A 16,635-nucleotide genomic window follows, 5' to 3' on the forward strand; every position below is an offset into this window, starting at 1 on the left:
TTCATTACTCCTCCCATTGTCAAAATCAAAACAGCAGGCTAGCGTTTGGTAAAATGCAAGGTGAGTTATCGAGAGATTCGTTTTAAAATGTATTTTATTACTCGTTCCAAAAAACTGGAAGAAAACAGTAGCCCTTGCACGAATGCACAATAAAACATCAAAACGGATCGTTATTTATTCAAAAACAATCATGTTACAGAAATCAGCATGCAGACCAACACAATTAGTTCAGTATCTGATGTTGTTTCAGGGAGATAAAAGTACATCAAGCCAGAAAAATAAATTTCTCGTTAAAAAAACACCCCATTGACACACAAAAAGGCAACAGGTCCCGAGACATGAAAACCTACAAACATTTTTGGGAATCAAATTTCTTTACAATGTGTAGAATGTAAAAAGGAATACAAAACCGTACAAAGCACTTATATTCACAAAACCGACAATAGGTATTGGCTTTCAAAGGAATGAAGTGAGTTTTCAACTGAGGCAAAAGATCACTTCATGAGCCACTGGGGCTGTCCTTGTCATGAAAATAGTCATGGCCTCTTTACTTCACCCCAACAGATCAAGGACGGAGGGACCCAGCTGCGCTCCTGGACAGTGCCGACTATCAGAATTCAATATCTTCAATGGTACAGACCCCAATGCAAAGTACTGTCAGTATTATATTGGACAACTTTAAACGATACCCAGCACCGGTCCAGGAGGGTCATAATCACAGACATCTTAGTGATTTGTCCATACAAACATGTCTAATATCGTTCTTTAGGGCTGCACAATATACTGAATTACAAGCCTTATAATCAGTACATTCACATGTTTCAACAAATCAAAATGTAGGTCTGTCTGTACCCACAGCATTCATAAGTATGTTTTAATATATTTTAAGGCATTTTGCAATCAAAATACTACCCTCCTATATAACAGCGTATTGTACAGCCCTACTTGTATTAAAGGGCCCACCTCACATTTTTTATTTCATTTTTTCTCCAAGGTGCTCTCAATGTTCCTGATGATTATGGAGTTTTACATGACTGTTTTCAACATATCCCCAAGGCAACAGGCTGTTTTGGTTACATGACCTTCTTCTCTAATTGGTTACCCAGATAAGTTGCTATGGGCAGAGCAGGCTGATCAATGTAAATACAGTGTCCATGACATCGCAGAGACATTAAAGCCCCTATCCACATTATTTTCTTAAATATTTTCAAACCCCAATTTATACGTTTAGTGATACAGGTGCTCTGAAGTAGTGCAGGAGAATAATCCATTCATTCACACCCAGGAGGGGGCGCCAGTCCTTCACAGGGTGACACACACTCACACATTCACTCACACCTATGGACATTTTTGAGTCGCCAATCCACCTACCAACGTGTGGTTTGGGACCGTGGGACAAAACTGGAGCACCCGGAGGAAACCCACACGGACACAGGGAGAACACAGAGAGAGAATATTGCATGCTTTTATCTTTCCAGAGACTGTATAAATTACTTTTGTCTGCTAGTCAGAGGGGGTGGTGCAGCAGGGAGTGTCGCAGTCACACAGCTCCAGGGGCCTGGATGTTGTGGGTTCGAGTCCCGCTCCGGGTGACTGTCTGTGAGGAGTGTGGTGTGTTCTCCCTGTGTCTGCGTGGGTTTCCTCCGGGTGACTGTCTGTGAGGAGTGTGGTGTGTTCTCCCTTTGTCTGCGTGGGTTTCCTCCGGGTGCTCCGGTTTCCTCCCACAGTCCAAAAACACACGTTAGTAGGTGGACTGAGGACTCAAAAGTGTCTGTAGGTATGAATGTGTGAGTGTGTGTTGCCTTGTGAAGGACTGGCGCCCCCTCCAGGGTGTATTCCCGCCTTGCGCCCAATGATTCCAGGTAGGCTCTGGACCCACCACGACCCTGAACTGGATAAGCGCTTACAGATAATGATTGAATGCTAGTCAGAGCTAGTAAAACGTTTACACTGCAATACTGACATGGGGTTGATTACATTGCCATAATGATGCCTCTGTTATTGGACATGCCCTTGCAGTTCTGATTTTGGAGCATTGAAATACAATTAATCTGCACTGCTATACGAATATATATTGAAGAAAACATTTATACATATTCTATGGCATATTTTCTTAATTATTATTATCAAAACATATTGTTATATGGTTAAAGAAAGTGGACAGGGTCTTAAAAGACTTAATATGCGTAAATAGACTTAAATCATCATGGACGGGGTCTGAGTAGTAATAATAATGTTTATGTCTTAAATGAGTTTTTTGTTCATGAAATGGGCCCTTTCACTGCTGAGTGCTGAGGTGTATTTGAACAGGACAATCACCAAACTGCTGTACCTTAACCTTCAAGGGCTGCAGTTGAACTCCCTTCATCTGGGTGGTGTTCACAAAGCGTATCTAAAATTTGCAACGTACTGACAAGTGAAAACCTTTTCTGAATGGCACCTTGCTGTTATAAAGGGCAAGTCCGGAGGTACCCAAGAGAGTCATGTTAAAGATTTTAAAAAAAAGTCAGTGTTGCTTTCGCCTGTTCTTCTGTAGCACCACTAATCAGTACAATCAGCTTTGTTTTACTGAAGAACCACTGGCTCCAAGAAAAGGTGATCTCAATCTCCTCACTGTCTCAGAGTTGTAAACATGACACAGCTCTAAGCTGACTGCAGGCTGCTGGCATTGTCAGAGAAGCCCGGCTCGCTGCCTGACCCACGATCAAGACGAAATGGTCCTCCGTTAGGGTTTGAAAAAAAACGAGCTGATCAAAAACAGCTGGAAAAAAACACAAGGCCTCCGTTTAGTCTCGTGTCCTCGTGTCTACTTCTTCAGACACTGGTACATGAGCCCCCGGGGGTTCAGGACGTAGCGCTCTGAGTTGAGGAACTTGAGGTACTGTGGCACGGCTGAGCGCGGAGCTACGTAAGACATACCTGGAGCAACAGCCATCACTTCAGCAATCTTCTGCTTCATCTCCTTAATCTCCTGGTCCTGCTTCACAAGTTTAACTGCAGAGTGAAAACAATGCGGCAAAATGAGAAACCCTCAGGGTACCTCAGCTCTACCTGTTGTGTCAATCATAAATAACATACTCACAAATCAAAAAAAGGATATGTATAATCATTTTATAACTGGTGTTGTGACTAAGCAGCTTTTCAGAAATCAAGTAATAGAACAAAGGGTCATCAACCTAAAAGTCAAAGGAGACCATGCTCAGGTGCAAACATCAACATAGTTGGCAATGGAGGGTCTAGTTTGAGACACAGCAACAGTGGGCAGTATAAAGTGAGCTTTTTCGACACCAAAGAAACCAAAATTACATTGGAACATACAGAACCTAATAAGAACAACTAACATTAATAACATGTTAAAAACAACATTCAAAGGTTTTTTGTGACGCTGACCTTGGGCTATCTCCAGTTGCCTCCTTGCGTCCCCCAGCGCGGAGAAGAGGTCCAGTTTGAGGCGGGTTTCGGCACTCAGGTTGTACTCTAAGTGCTGAGCTTTGTCCTGCAGAGAAGAAAGCGCTGAGAGCAAAGCGTCTGCTTCCTGCTCTGAGCATCTGTACTTCTGAAGGCTCTGAATGGAGATAGACAGTGTGGATCAGACACATACCAACCTCTGGTTTAACTGATTATCTCTGAGTTCTGGGATTTCAGTTCTCTTTAGTCTAAAGAACGTGGAATTATTTTTATCCAGTGGGAAAATTAAAAGTGACCGTATTTATTTGTTTATAATCCAGTAGGAATCTGCAGTATGAGGAGATATTGCCATGTGAGAGTGATGCCTGTGGAGTGATTGTGATCGAGTATGACTCTGTGGTATATGTGTAGTTTTACAGTAATAACTGTGGAAACATTTTGACAAAAATAGCAGTATTATAGTAGAAATAGCAGTTATGCTATAAGCCACGGTACTGGGATATCAGAAAACTACTTTGGGGAAACTACACAGATATTTTATCTCATCACATTAGCTCCTCTGGTGAAACTAATACAGCTTCAACAGATGTTACTGAGCAGGAATTAAAGCTGGTTAAATATTTTAAAACTGCCTGGCAACTCATCCTGAATTTGGCTTCAGTGCTCCATTGATCATACTTGACACTTGATCTGAAACCGATCGTTTCCTTGGTCGTCAAATGAACTGGGGTTGTACAAAATCAATAAATCAACAAACAGACAGCATCTGTCCAAATAGAAACTCCTCCTCTGTTTCTCCAGAGACTAGTTAGAATGGTCCTAATGTGTTTGTGTGTGGTAGGTTCTTAGAAATGAAAGTATTTCCAAGTTGAACTGAGTTGGAAATTCCAGCATACACCGTATTCCAGGATGAGCAGCCAGGCTTAGTTTACCACATAAACCCTGCATTATGACTTCAAGAGAATTGTTTTCGTAGGGAACACTAGAGAGGATTTGTAGGGACCCTACAATGGCTCTTAATTACCATCCCCTTTAAACAGCAATACATTATCAAGCCTATTTGATAATACACCGAGAACACAGAATACATATATTATTTTGGAAAGCATGCTTTACGTTTCACAATACACACCACCACTAAAACAAATGTTACAAGCAAAATAAAATCAAATCAAAAACCAAAAGCTAGTGAAGCCTTTGCCTCTAAACCTCTCACAACAAGCGTAAAACAATTCCAAAAGCCACCAATGTCCACAAATGTGATACACAAAGGATGGGAACACACAAAACTAGGAACATTACAATGTAAGGAACGGTACAACTAATCAAATGTGTTTTCCAAAGTATTGGTGAACCACAAATCTTTACCTCCACTTCTTTTTCTAGAGCTAGCACTCGATTCTCTTTCCCCTGATAGTCCAGCTGTAGTTGTTTGTACTCTGTGTCTAGATCTCTAGCTTTTTTCCTTAACAGCTGCGTTTCAGTGTGTTCCTGCCTAGTGGATGGGAGAGAATACAGCAGTTTGAACGGAGAGCAAAATCGCGTCATGAACTCCTCTGTCCACATTCAAGGAAACTTTACTCAATCGAAATGGCCAGGCCATGGCTTCTTTTGAGAGGATAAGAAGTGTAGATCAATTGCAAAACAAAAGAGAGGGAAGGGAATTCATGGACAAGCTGTTGAGCAAGCAAGGATAACACGTCTCCTCATGAAGGGGGTACATCAGTTACAGTAGTTTATACCTGTTTGATGCAGTACGAAGTAAAAAGGCAGCCTCATCAAATTTCTGGGATCTAACATCAGTGAGCTGTTTTTCCACAAGAACTCTGCTCTCTGTTTCTGCCCTGGCTCTCTTCTCTAAAATGGCACAACTCTGTTTGTCCTTCTGCCTGGATTTAGTCAGATACTGAAGCCTGGAAAGGGAGAGAACAAGAGATTAGGAGGCACAGCAGAGGACTTCATCAGATGATTAAATGAGCTGAGAGAAAATAAAAATGTGAAAACAGACTACGGTGCCTTGTGGGCATTTTCTCTCTCGCTCTGCTTGTTTTTAGACGCTGTGAACGCGGCCTGTGTTGTGGTGTTTGGCCTCCGAGCTAATTCATCTAAGCCGCTACCTGTCTTATTTCTCTTTGTCCATATCCAGTCACTTGACTTTGTTTTCTCAGAGATTTTAATCGTAAACATATGTGCTAGTCTACACGGAGCTGAATAGCAGCTGAACCAGTGTGTTATCGAAGTATGCAGAGCAACAGATGCACTACAGTCTGTAACTGTAAAATTACAAAGTGCTCCTGTCTGGTCAGTGACGCTTATAAAATGGACACTGACTCTAGAGACAAGGAGGTGTACTTAGTAAAGTCACACAGTCAGTGAAGTTTTAAACTTTAGTGGAGGACACATGAATGAAGGGTGGTGACTTGTTCTGCAAATCTCACTTGTTCTGCAGCAGCTCATTGGCGTGCCGGAGCAGGGAGACCTCAGGTCTCAGGCTGCTCTCACTGTTGGTGAGGTTGCAGATATGACTGCGTAACTCCTGCTCATTCTGTCGACTCGTCTGCAGCTCCCCTTTCAGCTTTCTCATTTCCTGTTCAAGCCTAAACCATACAAAAGGGTTAAAAAATGCATTGATCTGAAAGGAATGTTAGATTGATTAAAATACACCGAAAGCCACCCGCTTATTTCCACACTCATAATGCATTCCTGTGCTTTGGTGGCCCACAGAGCAGGTATGATTTGGGTGGTCAGTGCTGCAGTGACACTGACGTGGTGGTGGTGTGTTAGTGTGTGTTGTGCTGGTACTAGTGGATCAGACACAGCAGTGCTGCTAGAGTTTTAAAACACTTTCAGTGTCACTGCTGAACTGAGAATAGTCCACCAACCAGCAGCATCCTGTGTCCACTGATGAAGGACTAGAGGACGACCGACACAGACTGTGATCACTAACACAAACTGAATAGTGTTGGAAAAATGCAGCAGCACTGTGTCTGATCCATGCAACCAGTGCTACACACACTAACACCTCAGTGTCACTGCAATGCTGAGAATGATACACCACCCAAATTAGACATGCTCTGTGGTGGTCTTTTGAAGGTCCCGGCACAGGGTGGGAGGGGCTTTTACAGTATGCAGTGCAACAGACTGACTACAGTCTGTACTTGTAGAACTACAGAATGCTCTACATTTGTGAGAGTATACACATTACTTGGCTATTAGTTCAGCATGAGGATTGTGAAGACTCGGGATGCTTGTGCTCTTTTCGGCTGCGTCTGTGCTAGCGCTGATGGCTTTGGGAGTTTTTTGCTTCTTCTCTGCTTTGCTGGTGCTGATGCTCACAGAGCTCTTCTGCACTTTCGTCTGGGAGCTCTTGGAGGGTTTCTGAGCTTTAGAACTTGAGTCCTCCTGAGGTAGGTTTTCAGAGACATCAGGCAAAGATGCTGAAGTTAAACGAGCTTCACCTCCATGGGGCTTGGACCCTGGAGGCTGAGGGTTGGGTTCTCTAAGTTTTGTGTCCCCAGAGTCTCTCTCAGCTCTGCCCTGAGGTCTGTGCAGCTGGAAGCAGTCCTCCAGGTCCTGCTTGTCCTCTGATATGATGCCATCATTCTGACATTGGTATTGCATGGGCCCGGGTTTGGTCCTCCATTTGGATTCTAAATACAGACAGAATCACTTGTGAAATTGGGAAATCTCAAAAAGGGATGCACAGTACGTTATATTCCACAGTCCAATATATTAGCAAATGTCATTAGAAATACTGGCCTCATATTGGGTTTATAGAAAATAATTACAATCAATAAACTGTTGTCATATTGGGCGGCACGGTGGTGCAGCAGGTAGTGTCGCAGTCACACAGCTCTAGGGACCTGGAGGTTGTGGGTTTGATTTCCGCTCTGGGTGACTGTCTGTGAGGAGTTGGTGTGTTCTCCCTGTGTCTGTGTGGGTTTCCTCCGGGTGCTCCGGTTTCCTCCCACAGTCCAGGATTGGTAGGTGGATTGGTGACTCAAAAGTGTCCATAGGTGTGAATGTGTGTGTTGCCCTGTGAAGGACTGGCGCCCCCTCCAGGGTGTATTCCCACCTTGCGCCCAATGATTCCAGGTAGGCTCTGGACCCACCGCGACCCTGAACTGGATAAGCGCTTACAGATAATGAATGAATGTTGTCATATTTTAGTTTAGAACTTGGCTGTTGTCTAATACCATGATTACGTATTTGGAAGATATTGTGATTTTATAATTCCTGCCCAGCACTAGTACCAGAACAACATGCTCAATACCTGTTACTGTTACTCTCTCCATCTCCACGCTTCCCTAATCTTTACAGAAGACTAAATGTGTCAAAGAGAAGATGTTTTTACCTTCCACCCCTAGTTTTGGGTAGAGTTGTGTGTATGGAGGTAGCGGCTGTTGGAGGAGATGCATGTGCAAGTCACTGTCACTCTGAACCGCCTTCTGAGTGCGGAGCTTAAAGATGCTGGAGAAGTAGCATGTCACATCAAATCCCATGTACACCAGTGGATACCCAATGCTACAGAGAACAACAACACATCTGCATTTAAATATAAAATATTCTCTGTACAGGGACATTTCAAAAAACAATGACAAATAACATGCATTATTTATATTAAATTCTACATTATTTTGAAAAGAAGGACTTACCAGTGTGCAGCAAAGAGGTGAGAGAGGTTGGCGTATGGGTTCTTAAGGTCTCTCAGCCTGAGAGAGGCCTCTGTATATACAAGGAGAATCCATAAGGTCACAGTGGACATACAAATGCCCTTTTCTGGAAAAAGGAAAGTTGTAGAGAGAAAAATAAAATGTAACAATGTTTACAGAACCACGTGTCTGTATTTAGGTTAGAACCGATGTAAATAATATTAAAAGAAATCATGTTAAGTCAAGGCAAAGCAACATTATCTTGGTGCTAACACAACATTGAAAACCCCATTTAAGTGCTAAGGAAGTTCAGGAATATTGTAACCGTTAGCAGGATAATAAAGTGTTATACGTGGACATTATTACTTTACACACATATGTCAAAAAAATTGAACGTTATGAAATCTGTGGTGCATATCTGTATACTGTAGGCTAAAGAAGTGTAAATACAAATACACAAAGATCAAAATCCTGAATCAATATACAGTGGTTACTACAGATTCCAACCGTTCCTAAATGCCAACAGACATTAAGAATATCCTCTGCTTACCTGTGTGCCACATGTAGTTGAGTAAGACATACGTGCTGGCAGCGAAAAATAGCCAGTGTAAAGGTACAAAAATTAAGCAGAATATGTCCAGTGTAAATGCTGCACACACAAACACAACACAGATGGCCTAGAAATAAACAAAACAAAACAGAGGAGCCGTCATCTACTGAAGAATGAACTGATATAGTACAATACTGACTACTGTGTACATCACTAATCCAACAACTGAACAGCTTTTCAAACACACACACAAACAATCATATAGAGTATTATAGTTCACAGTCAAACAGTAATGCATTATTAGCACAAAAATATGTCCTATGCATTTACAGACTTCACAGATTTGATTTGTTATTATCAGTGCCCCTCATTTTTAATTACAAAATTTCAGAAATATGTTATATGAATACATTTGCTTCAAACTGTCCTAAAAGGTTACACACACACACACCTGTTGCAAACTGAATAGATATTATACTTCACGTACCAGCCCATGACAGTGAAATGTGGTGTAGACTGTTCCGAGGAAAAGCCAACAAGGCCACAAGTATTCCAGTCTGAACTCAAGAATAAAATCAGCCAGGAGCACTAAGATCCAGACTATCATGAACTTCAGGAAAGAGTATGCACTAAAAACATTGAGAAAATGCATATATGAACAATGTAATAGGAACTGGCTCATATTCTTTCTAAGACAATAAATACCAAAGCAATTTCATGTATAACAGATATATTATTAAAAATGTGATCATACTAATTGTTGTTTTAACATGAAGTTATTGCTCTACAACTAATTTCACAAGATACAAACAAAAACTCCTTGCTCTTCCTTGGAGCCATTGAATCCTTCCTTCCTGAATGTGAAGTAAATGGAAAAACAACTGAACTGAATTCCTTCATCCCGGGATGCTTTGTTTACACTTAAGGTGCATAACAAAGAAAGCTGTAAAAATCAATCTGAAAAACAAAGCATTGGGCATACGATGCTTACACGGACCTTTAAAGATGTCATCCTAATAAAAATACAGCCTATTGTTTTCATTTCCTTTGTTCTAGCTCTGCCTTCAGCATTCTTTTGTGTTTGGTAACCATGGTGACGTCTGATTCTCTCAGCCACATCAGCACCAAAAGGAGGTAGTGGCGGTGGGGGGAGTTCAAAGAGTCCAGCATTATGTGGTCATTTCCCCTTTTAACACACTTACTGGACATGGTCAGTTACAACCTCATGATGATTGGATGAACAGAGGAAAAACAACCTGCCTTTCACACAGGCTTGTGTTGCTATTCAGAGAAGGGAGGTGAAAACACCCACCTATTCTGGTATTTTGGTACGACGTGCCAATTTATTTAAACAGAAATTGCTCAGAAAGCTGCTTTGCTTCCATAAGACTATAATAAACAATCTCATATTTGCATAGTTAATCTCCGTGATGCCAAACATCGCCTGCAGCAAAACGAGATGCAGACACAACACAGATGAATTAATGTGTGCTGCTTTGTGCTCTTCCCCTCATCGTAGTCCTTCTTTGTACTGTCCAGCTTTTTTATGCGTAAAAAAACACCTCAAAGCTATGAGAATATCTCGACTTCACTCCTTTGTTCACAGCGTCTTTCTGTGTCTCCAGCACAGCGCTCCTTCAGTAAACAAGGTATAATCATAAAATAGATAAAGAAAATAGTACATAAGAAAAATGTATTAATTATACACGTTTAGACACGAGTAATAACATAATAGCGCCCAGCAAGGGTGCTGAAGTTGGCTTCTTATGGTTTTTTTTCGGTTCCACCTTAAATGTCAATGCAACTGCTGCGCCGTTTAAGGTGGAATGAAGAATTCCAAAAAGAAGCGAACTTCAGCTTCGTGAATCACGAGTCAGGCCTCTTTGTTATTGATTTTTGCTACATGGAATCGATCATGTAGGCGATAGAAAATAGCTAAACAGCTAACCCTTAGACCCTGCACTGTCTTTAACAGAACTGCGGACAGAAGCAAGGACAACAATAACATCGCCGACCCTCGTCTCCACAACAACAGCATCAGTTAGGTGAGCTGCTCCTCTTTTACCTCTCAGACAGCTTGAGTTTCTTCATTTTCCGCAGCCTGCTGATATCCATACAGCGTTTCTTCATGTTTTCTTAGTGTGTTAAGTGTGAAATGTTTGTGTGTGAGAGTTTTAGTGGAGAATGGCGCTAGGGAGACAGGTGTGAGATCATGTACAGGAACCTGAGGAGGAGGAGGAGGAGGAGGAGGGTGAGAGAGAGAGAGAGAGAGAGAGAGAGAGAGAGAGAGAGAGAGAAAGAGAAAGAATGCGAAACAGTAGGCGGTGCTTTTGTCCATCTACACTAAGCAGACGTGAACATTCAGACCCACAGATAAATCTGTTTTGTTATAGGGAATAATAACTGCAAATACACAATTACAGTAGTATTATACCAGTATTATATAAGAATGCAATGAATATATGAATAATACTCATTGTTCAGTTTTATTTTAAAATCTTAACAGTGCATACAGGTACTAATACAGTTGCTAAGACCCCCCCCCAAAAAAAAAAATAAAAATAATAATAATAAAATAATAATAATTGAGTTTGATGCCTGCAGCACTTTACAAACAAAAACAGGTCATTGCTGATCCCTTTATGTCAAACCTCATGAGAATTGCTAAATAGTTTAAACAGAACATATTTTCAATGCAAGATTTTTAAACAATGTATGTCTTTTATTATTAACAATTGTGAAATGATTCAGGAAATGACCTTTGAACCCTCAAACTGCACTGCATAAGATCTGTTATGCTACGTTGCAAAATTTAGCTACATGGTTTTGGGACTACTGCATAAACTAGTCACATAACCCAATCAGCCCCTGCATCAAGAAATGCAACGTGACACTCTATAACACAAAAAGAAAGTCATATCAGTTCAATCTGGAACTGCTAATAATTTCAGTGGGCCCAAGTTCATCTCAGATATTCAGTAAAAAAAAAGACAGTAGAAACGTGGGCTGTGGGCAGAGGAGTCCGTGTCAGCTTTCCATTCCATTCCATTATCTGTAAGCTCTTATCCAGTTCAGGGTCGCGGTGGGTCCAGAGCCTACCTGGAATCATTGGGCGCAAGGCGGGAATACACCCTGGAGGGGGCGCCAGTCCTTCACAGGGCAACACACACACTCACACCTACAGACACTTTTGAGGCCCCAATCCACCTACAAACGTGTGTTTTTGGACTGTGGGAGGAAACCGGAGCACCCGGAGGAAACCTATGCGGACATGGGGAGAACACACCAAACTCCTCACAGAGAATCACCCGAAGTGGGAATCGAAGCCACAACCTCCAGGTCTCTGAAGCTGTGTGACTGCGATGCTAACCTGCTGCGCCACCGTGCTGCCCCTGCTTCAGCTTAGTTTTCATTAATAATTTACCACACATTTTCTTGCTAAAGACAAAAGGGAGCATCCAGATTTTTCTCAAACACACCACTCAAATAAAAACGGTGATATTTAAATTATTTAGTTGTTTCTGTCAGAACTTTTCATCCTCACTTATAAGTCAAAATGAAAAACATAGGTATGGATCCCTGACTCTTTTATCCACATCATGTTTGTAAACAGAGCTCCGTTCACCTGTGTCAGTCAGAGGTGCTCAGGCTGCGTCCCAAAATAGCGCCATACTTCTTACATAGTGCAACTAACAGATAATAAAACTAATCATTTCACCATATTGTCAACCAGACGCCAAATCCCAATCATTTGGGATTTGGCATCTGCTTTTTTGCGGATTTGGAAACATCTCTCGCTGATTTCTTACACTTTCACACAACGAGAACTAATTTGTTAAACTTTAAGCCAAACCAGAGCAAAAATTCAGGCAGCAGACGTGATGAAACATTATCCTCTAAGAATCTGTTCCACTCTCAAAGCGTATGGACAGAGGGATCAGGTTATGACAAAAGTATTTGTAGCTTGTGTCTGTAGTCTCTTACACACTAGTGCAAGACCAATAAGACAATTACTGAAGACAAATATGATCTATGAACTCACTCAGATTCAGACAGTAGAGCAGATTAACACATTAAAGGCTTAGATGCCAACAGCTTTCTGTTACACCCTATGATGAAAATGCTAATGTGACTAACAGATTTTAATGTTTTTTCCCCTTGTTTTACTACACAGTGTGGTCCGTTAAAAAGGCGATGGGCTTTTGGGCTTCTGTTTGTTGTAAGACCTTCTCCAGTGCAGGGTTTAATTCTATATAGCCTGCTTAATTATTGTCAGTTATTCAGCATTTCCCAGCACTGATTAGAAACAAAAAAAAAGTATTCAAGAGCTATGGGGACACATTCAGACAATAGAACTTAGATACCAAATAATATTGTAAAATTACATGTAATCATTCGCTATTTTTTCATTCATTCATTATCTGTAACCGCTTATCCAAGTCAGGGCCGCGGTGGGTCCAGAGCCTACCTGGAATCATTGGGCGCAAGGCAGGAATACACCCTGGAGGGGGCGCCAGTCCTTCACAGGGCAACACAGACACACACACATTCACTCACTCACACCTATGGACACTTTTGAGTCGCCAATCCACCTACCAACGTGTGTTTTTGGACTGTGGGAGGAAACCGGAGCACCCGGAGGAAACCCACGCGGACACAGGGAGAACACACCAACTCCTCACAGACAGTCACCCGGAGCAGGAATCAAACCCACAACCTCCAGGCCCCTGGATCTGTGTGACTGCGGCACTACCTGCTGCGCCACCGTGCCGCCCTTCATTCGCTATTTTATGTATGAGTATTATTTTTAATTTTAATAAATCACAAAACACTTATTTATGCAATAATCATACATAGAGAGGAGGTTTGATCAAATAAATCTATATTTTTGAAGCAATTCAGATAAATTAGAAATTAATCAGCTTGTTTTCCACTTGTTTTACACACATTTTAGAACAAAATCATTAAAATTAAGATGAAGGTATTGCACAGACATCCTCAGCACTAGTGACCTAACAAAAACTTTGCTAATTCTTCTTGATTTGTGTAATTCTTTCATATGTTCAAAAAACCTGTGCTATTCAGGCATACAAATGCCCACAGACAAAAAAAACCAGAGCAAATAAATGATGTTGGAGCTTATTTCTGGGTGATTGGAAAAGAGTTTTGGTCCATGAGTTCCCCTACTTTCTCCTGGAGTATCTGTACAACTTCAGCTAAAATAAAAACGTGCGTGTCATCCAAGTCCTGTATAATGAACTTCTTCCCCAATGCCGATGTCTCATCCAGGTACAGGAGGAACTGCTTCATTGCAGGGTCGCTATGGGAGGACATATAGATTTAATATAAAGTGTAAAGTGTTGGCAATGCATTAAACAGCAGCTACATCACTGTTTGCAATTAGAAAGAGCTTACCATTCCACAAGAACACCCTTCAACACATTCACCATCTTTTAAAACGACTGGACAAACCTGAAAGCACTGAATAACTTTTGTGATCTACAGGGAAAACAAAGAAAACTTTATTAAATGTTCAGCACAAGTCAGTTGTTGAGATTTAAGAGTGGTTACAAGTAAATGTTAATGCATTCATTTTCAGGGCAAATTAATCATGCTACCAAATGTAGCTACAGCTTCCTCACATAAGTCACTCATTATAAGTATGTAATCTAGTGATGTATTAGCGGTTTTATAAGGCGATGTAAACAGTGTCTGTACTGCTGATTCAGGTAGATTACATTGTTTTTTTGGGTTAAACCTTATTTACCGGGTTTAAACTCACCCTTACCTCTCCCTCTCTCTCACATGCACACACAGCTGATGCAAGAAGTCTGGCCTCACTTAATCCACACATTTATTTTTTATTTATTTTTACTGGACATAGTTTTAATATAGTAATGAAATGAGGAAGAAACTTTTAGACTTCTTAGACTGATAAGATGTCACTTCAGATCTCATTGTAATTAAAGAACGATTAAAAAAAATTACAGAAGTTATACGATAATACAGTATTTGCAAAATACAGCTCCAAGCACCTGGAGGTTGTGGGTTCGATTCCCGCTCCGGGTGACTGCCTGTGAGGAGTGTGGTGTGTTCTCCCTGTGTCTGCGTGGGTTTCCTCCGGGTGACTGTCTGTGAGGAGTGTGGCGTGTTCTCCCCGTGTCCGCGTGGGTTTCCTCCGGGTGCTCCGGTTTCCTCCCACAATCCAAAAACAAATGTTGGTAGGTGGATTGGTGACTCAAAAGTGTTCGTAGGTGTGTGTGTATGTGTCTGTGTTGCCCTGTGAAAGACTGGCGCCCCCTCCAGGGTGTATTCCCGCCTTGCGCCCAATGATTCCAGGTAGGCTCTAGACCCACCGCGACCCTGAACTGGATAAGGGTTACAGATAATGAATGAATGAAAGAATGAATTTGAAAACCCTAGATGTGATGGGAGGGCAAGGCATATGAGCAGGAGACACTGCATAAGGCTGTGCCCACACTTTTGCCCAGGCCCACCAGGTCAATTCCTGGCTACGCCACTGATAGAGACAGGTTACTGTTGCAGGAATCTGGAGTAGATAGTAGTCAGAGTTTGTGTATGTACTATTCAGGAAGTGACCTCCACCGACCAAACAAGTAAACAACAACAAAGACAGCCGCTCTGTCCTGGAGGGTAGTTTTTCCTCAGGCAGAGAAGGCATTTGTGCTGATGCTATTATTAACATAACTATTTTCAGTCATGTTCTTAATATTTTACAGTACTAGATAGAAAACGAAATAAAAGCGCATAATGCACGTTTAAATACATGTAGATACTTGTGTACATGTAACAAACGTTACTCACCTTTTGGTATGACAAAACACAACCGGTCTCAAACTCCTGAGTGTTTCTAAAAACGCAAAAATGTCTCTGATTAACGTTACACAGCATTAAAAATCAGAAACTCATAAAGGTTTTACAAACACAAAAACTACTGAGCACTAGGTTTGACGCTACTCAGAATTATCACAGCAGAGTGTAGTGAAGAAATTCAAAACATTAAGCTCCAAACATCCCCTCTTCTGTCTTTCCTATCTTTTCAAACTGCCTCTGTAACTTTACTCTCTGTTATTTATAAAGCTGAGAAAATGTTACTTACAGTGTGCTGCTTTGTTGTGTTGGTGTTCTGACTGGAGGACTGTGTTCCTCCACTGTTCTGACACAACAGCGCCGCCTGCTGCAGTGGAGTATAACTTCAGCCCAGAGCCGGACCACGAACACACACCGACCAGCCATAACATTAAATTGTATCTACATTCCTTGTCCATTTTTATATTTCCACTACCATTTATAATTGTGTGTTGCTCACATACATTTTTAGCTCATTTTCATCCTGTTCTTCAATGGTCAGTGCCCCAACATGGCCACCTCAGAGCTGGTATTACTTCAGCAATGGATCATCCCCAGCACTGCAGTGAGAATATGTGGATCAGACTAAACAGCACTGCTTGAATCCACCAATCCCAATTATCCAGCTGTGCTGTGTGACCACTGAAGGACTAAAGGATGACCACGCACTGAGCAAGAGATGAGATAGTGTCTCCAGCTTTTCAAAGTTGAAACACCAATGATGTGCACTGCTTTGTCTGATTCACCCATGCCAGTGTAACACACAATTCAGCACCACCACTATTCAGTGCTGAGTTAGACCCTAAGCATTCCACTCCTGTGGGAGTCCTGATCAAGGAAGAACAGGAAGAAATGTGGCCCAAGTGGAGATATATATATATATCAGTTGAGCTGTGTAGCAATGCAACTTTGTTCAGAAGCTTTAACACTTGACCTCAATAATGAATCAATCTAATTAAATCTTCACAATAAATTTCCAACATTAAAACATTACCAGAACAGAAGCTGGCACTGCAGAATATTAGGACAAGGGTGCCGAGCCCCATACAATATCCAGAATCTCTATTGAGAGGAACATGTAGTCCGGGACAGGTCCAGGGTTGTGGGGCTGTGGATTCAAACCCCACCTCTGGTCGATGTCTGTGAGGAGATTGG

At 41.6% G+C, this 16,635-nt stretch overlaps 2 protein-coding genes across 3 annotated transcripts; both read right to left on the reverse strand.

Moving 5' to 3' along the window:
* Positions 1 to 135: 135 nt before the first annotated feature.
* On the reverse strand, positions 136 to 10,792 carry si:dkey-12h9.6 (macoilin). The gene is made up of 11 exons (XM_066676612.1): positions 10,676 to 10,792; positions 9,098 to 9,239; positions 8,611 to 8,737; positions 8,064 to 8,187; positions 7,763 to 7,932; positions 6,614 to 7,058; positions 5,847 to 6,005; positions 5,151 to 5,321; positions 4,777 to 4,903; positions 3,391 to 3,565; positions 136 to 2,994 (listed from the first exon to the last, which is right to left on the reverse strand). Exons 1-11 carry the CDS (start codon positions 10,738 to 10,740, stop codon positions 2,807 to 2,809), a joined length of 1,893 nt encoding a protein of 630 aa, XP_066532709.1. The 5' UTR covers positions 10,741 to 10,792; the 3' UTR covers positions 136 to 2,806.
* Positions 10,793 to 13,476: 2,684 nt separating this feature from the next.
* On the reverse strand, positions 13,477 to 15,853 carry gtf2h5 (general transcription factor IIH, polypeptide 5). 2 transcript variants are annotated; one of them, XM_066677080.1, is made up of 5 exons: positions 15,731 to 15,853; positions 15,436 to 15,481; positions 14,646 to 14,805; positions 14,026 to 14,109; positions 13,477 to 13,930 (listed from the first exon to the last, which is right to left on the reverse strand). In XM_066677080.1, the coding sequence occupies exons 4-5, from the start codon at positions 14,058 to 14,060 to the stop codon at positions 13,750 to 13,752; spliced, it is 216 nt and encodes a 71-aa protein (XP_066533177.1). In that variant the 5' UTR covers positions 14,061 to 14,109; positions 14,646 to 14,805; positions 15,436 to 15,481; positions 15,731 to 15,853; the 3' UTR covers positions 13,477 to 13,749. The 2 variants fall into 2 exon arrangements, with proteins under 2 accessions (XP_066533177.1, XP_066533176.1); XM_066677079.1 differs by lacking the exon at positions 14,646 to 14,805 and having other exon boundaries at positions 13,481 to 13,930; positions 15,731 to 15,848.
* Positions 15,854 to 16,635: the final 782 nt, after the last annotated feature.

The sequence above is a fragment of the Hoplias malabaricus genome, chromosome 7, assembly GCF_029633855.1.
Source record: "Hoplias malabaricus isolate fHopMal1 chromosome 7, fHopMal1.hap1, whole genome shotgun sequence".
Lineage (NCBI taxonomy): Eukaryota > Metazoa > Chordata > Actinopteri > Characiformes > Erythrinidae > Hoplias > Hoplias malabaricus.

Excerpts from the sequence above, each read along its gene's own strand:
- si:dkey-12h9.6 (XM_066676612.1), bottom strand. The coding sequence starts at position 10,740 with ATGAAGAAACGCTGTATGGATATCAGCAGGCTGCGGAAAATGAAGAAA. Across the intron at positions 8,188-8,610 it reads CAACTACATGTGGCACACAG|AAAAGGGCATTTGTATGTCC; the intron begins GTAAGCAGAGGA and ends TCCTTTTTCCAG. Across the intron at positions 7,933-8,063 it reads CACCTCTTTGCTGCACACTG|CATTGGGTATCCACTGGTGT; the intron begins GTAAGTCCTTCT and ends TGTTCTCTGTAG.
- gtf2h5 (XM_066677080.1), bottom strand. The coding sequence starts at position 14,060 with ATGGTGAATGTGTTGAAGGGTGTTCTTGTGGAATG. Across the intron at positions 13,931-14,025 it reads AAGGGTGTTCTTGTGGAATG|CGACCCTGCAATGAAGCAGT; the intron begins GTAAGCTCTTTC and ends GTCCTCCCATAG.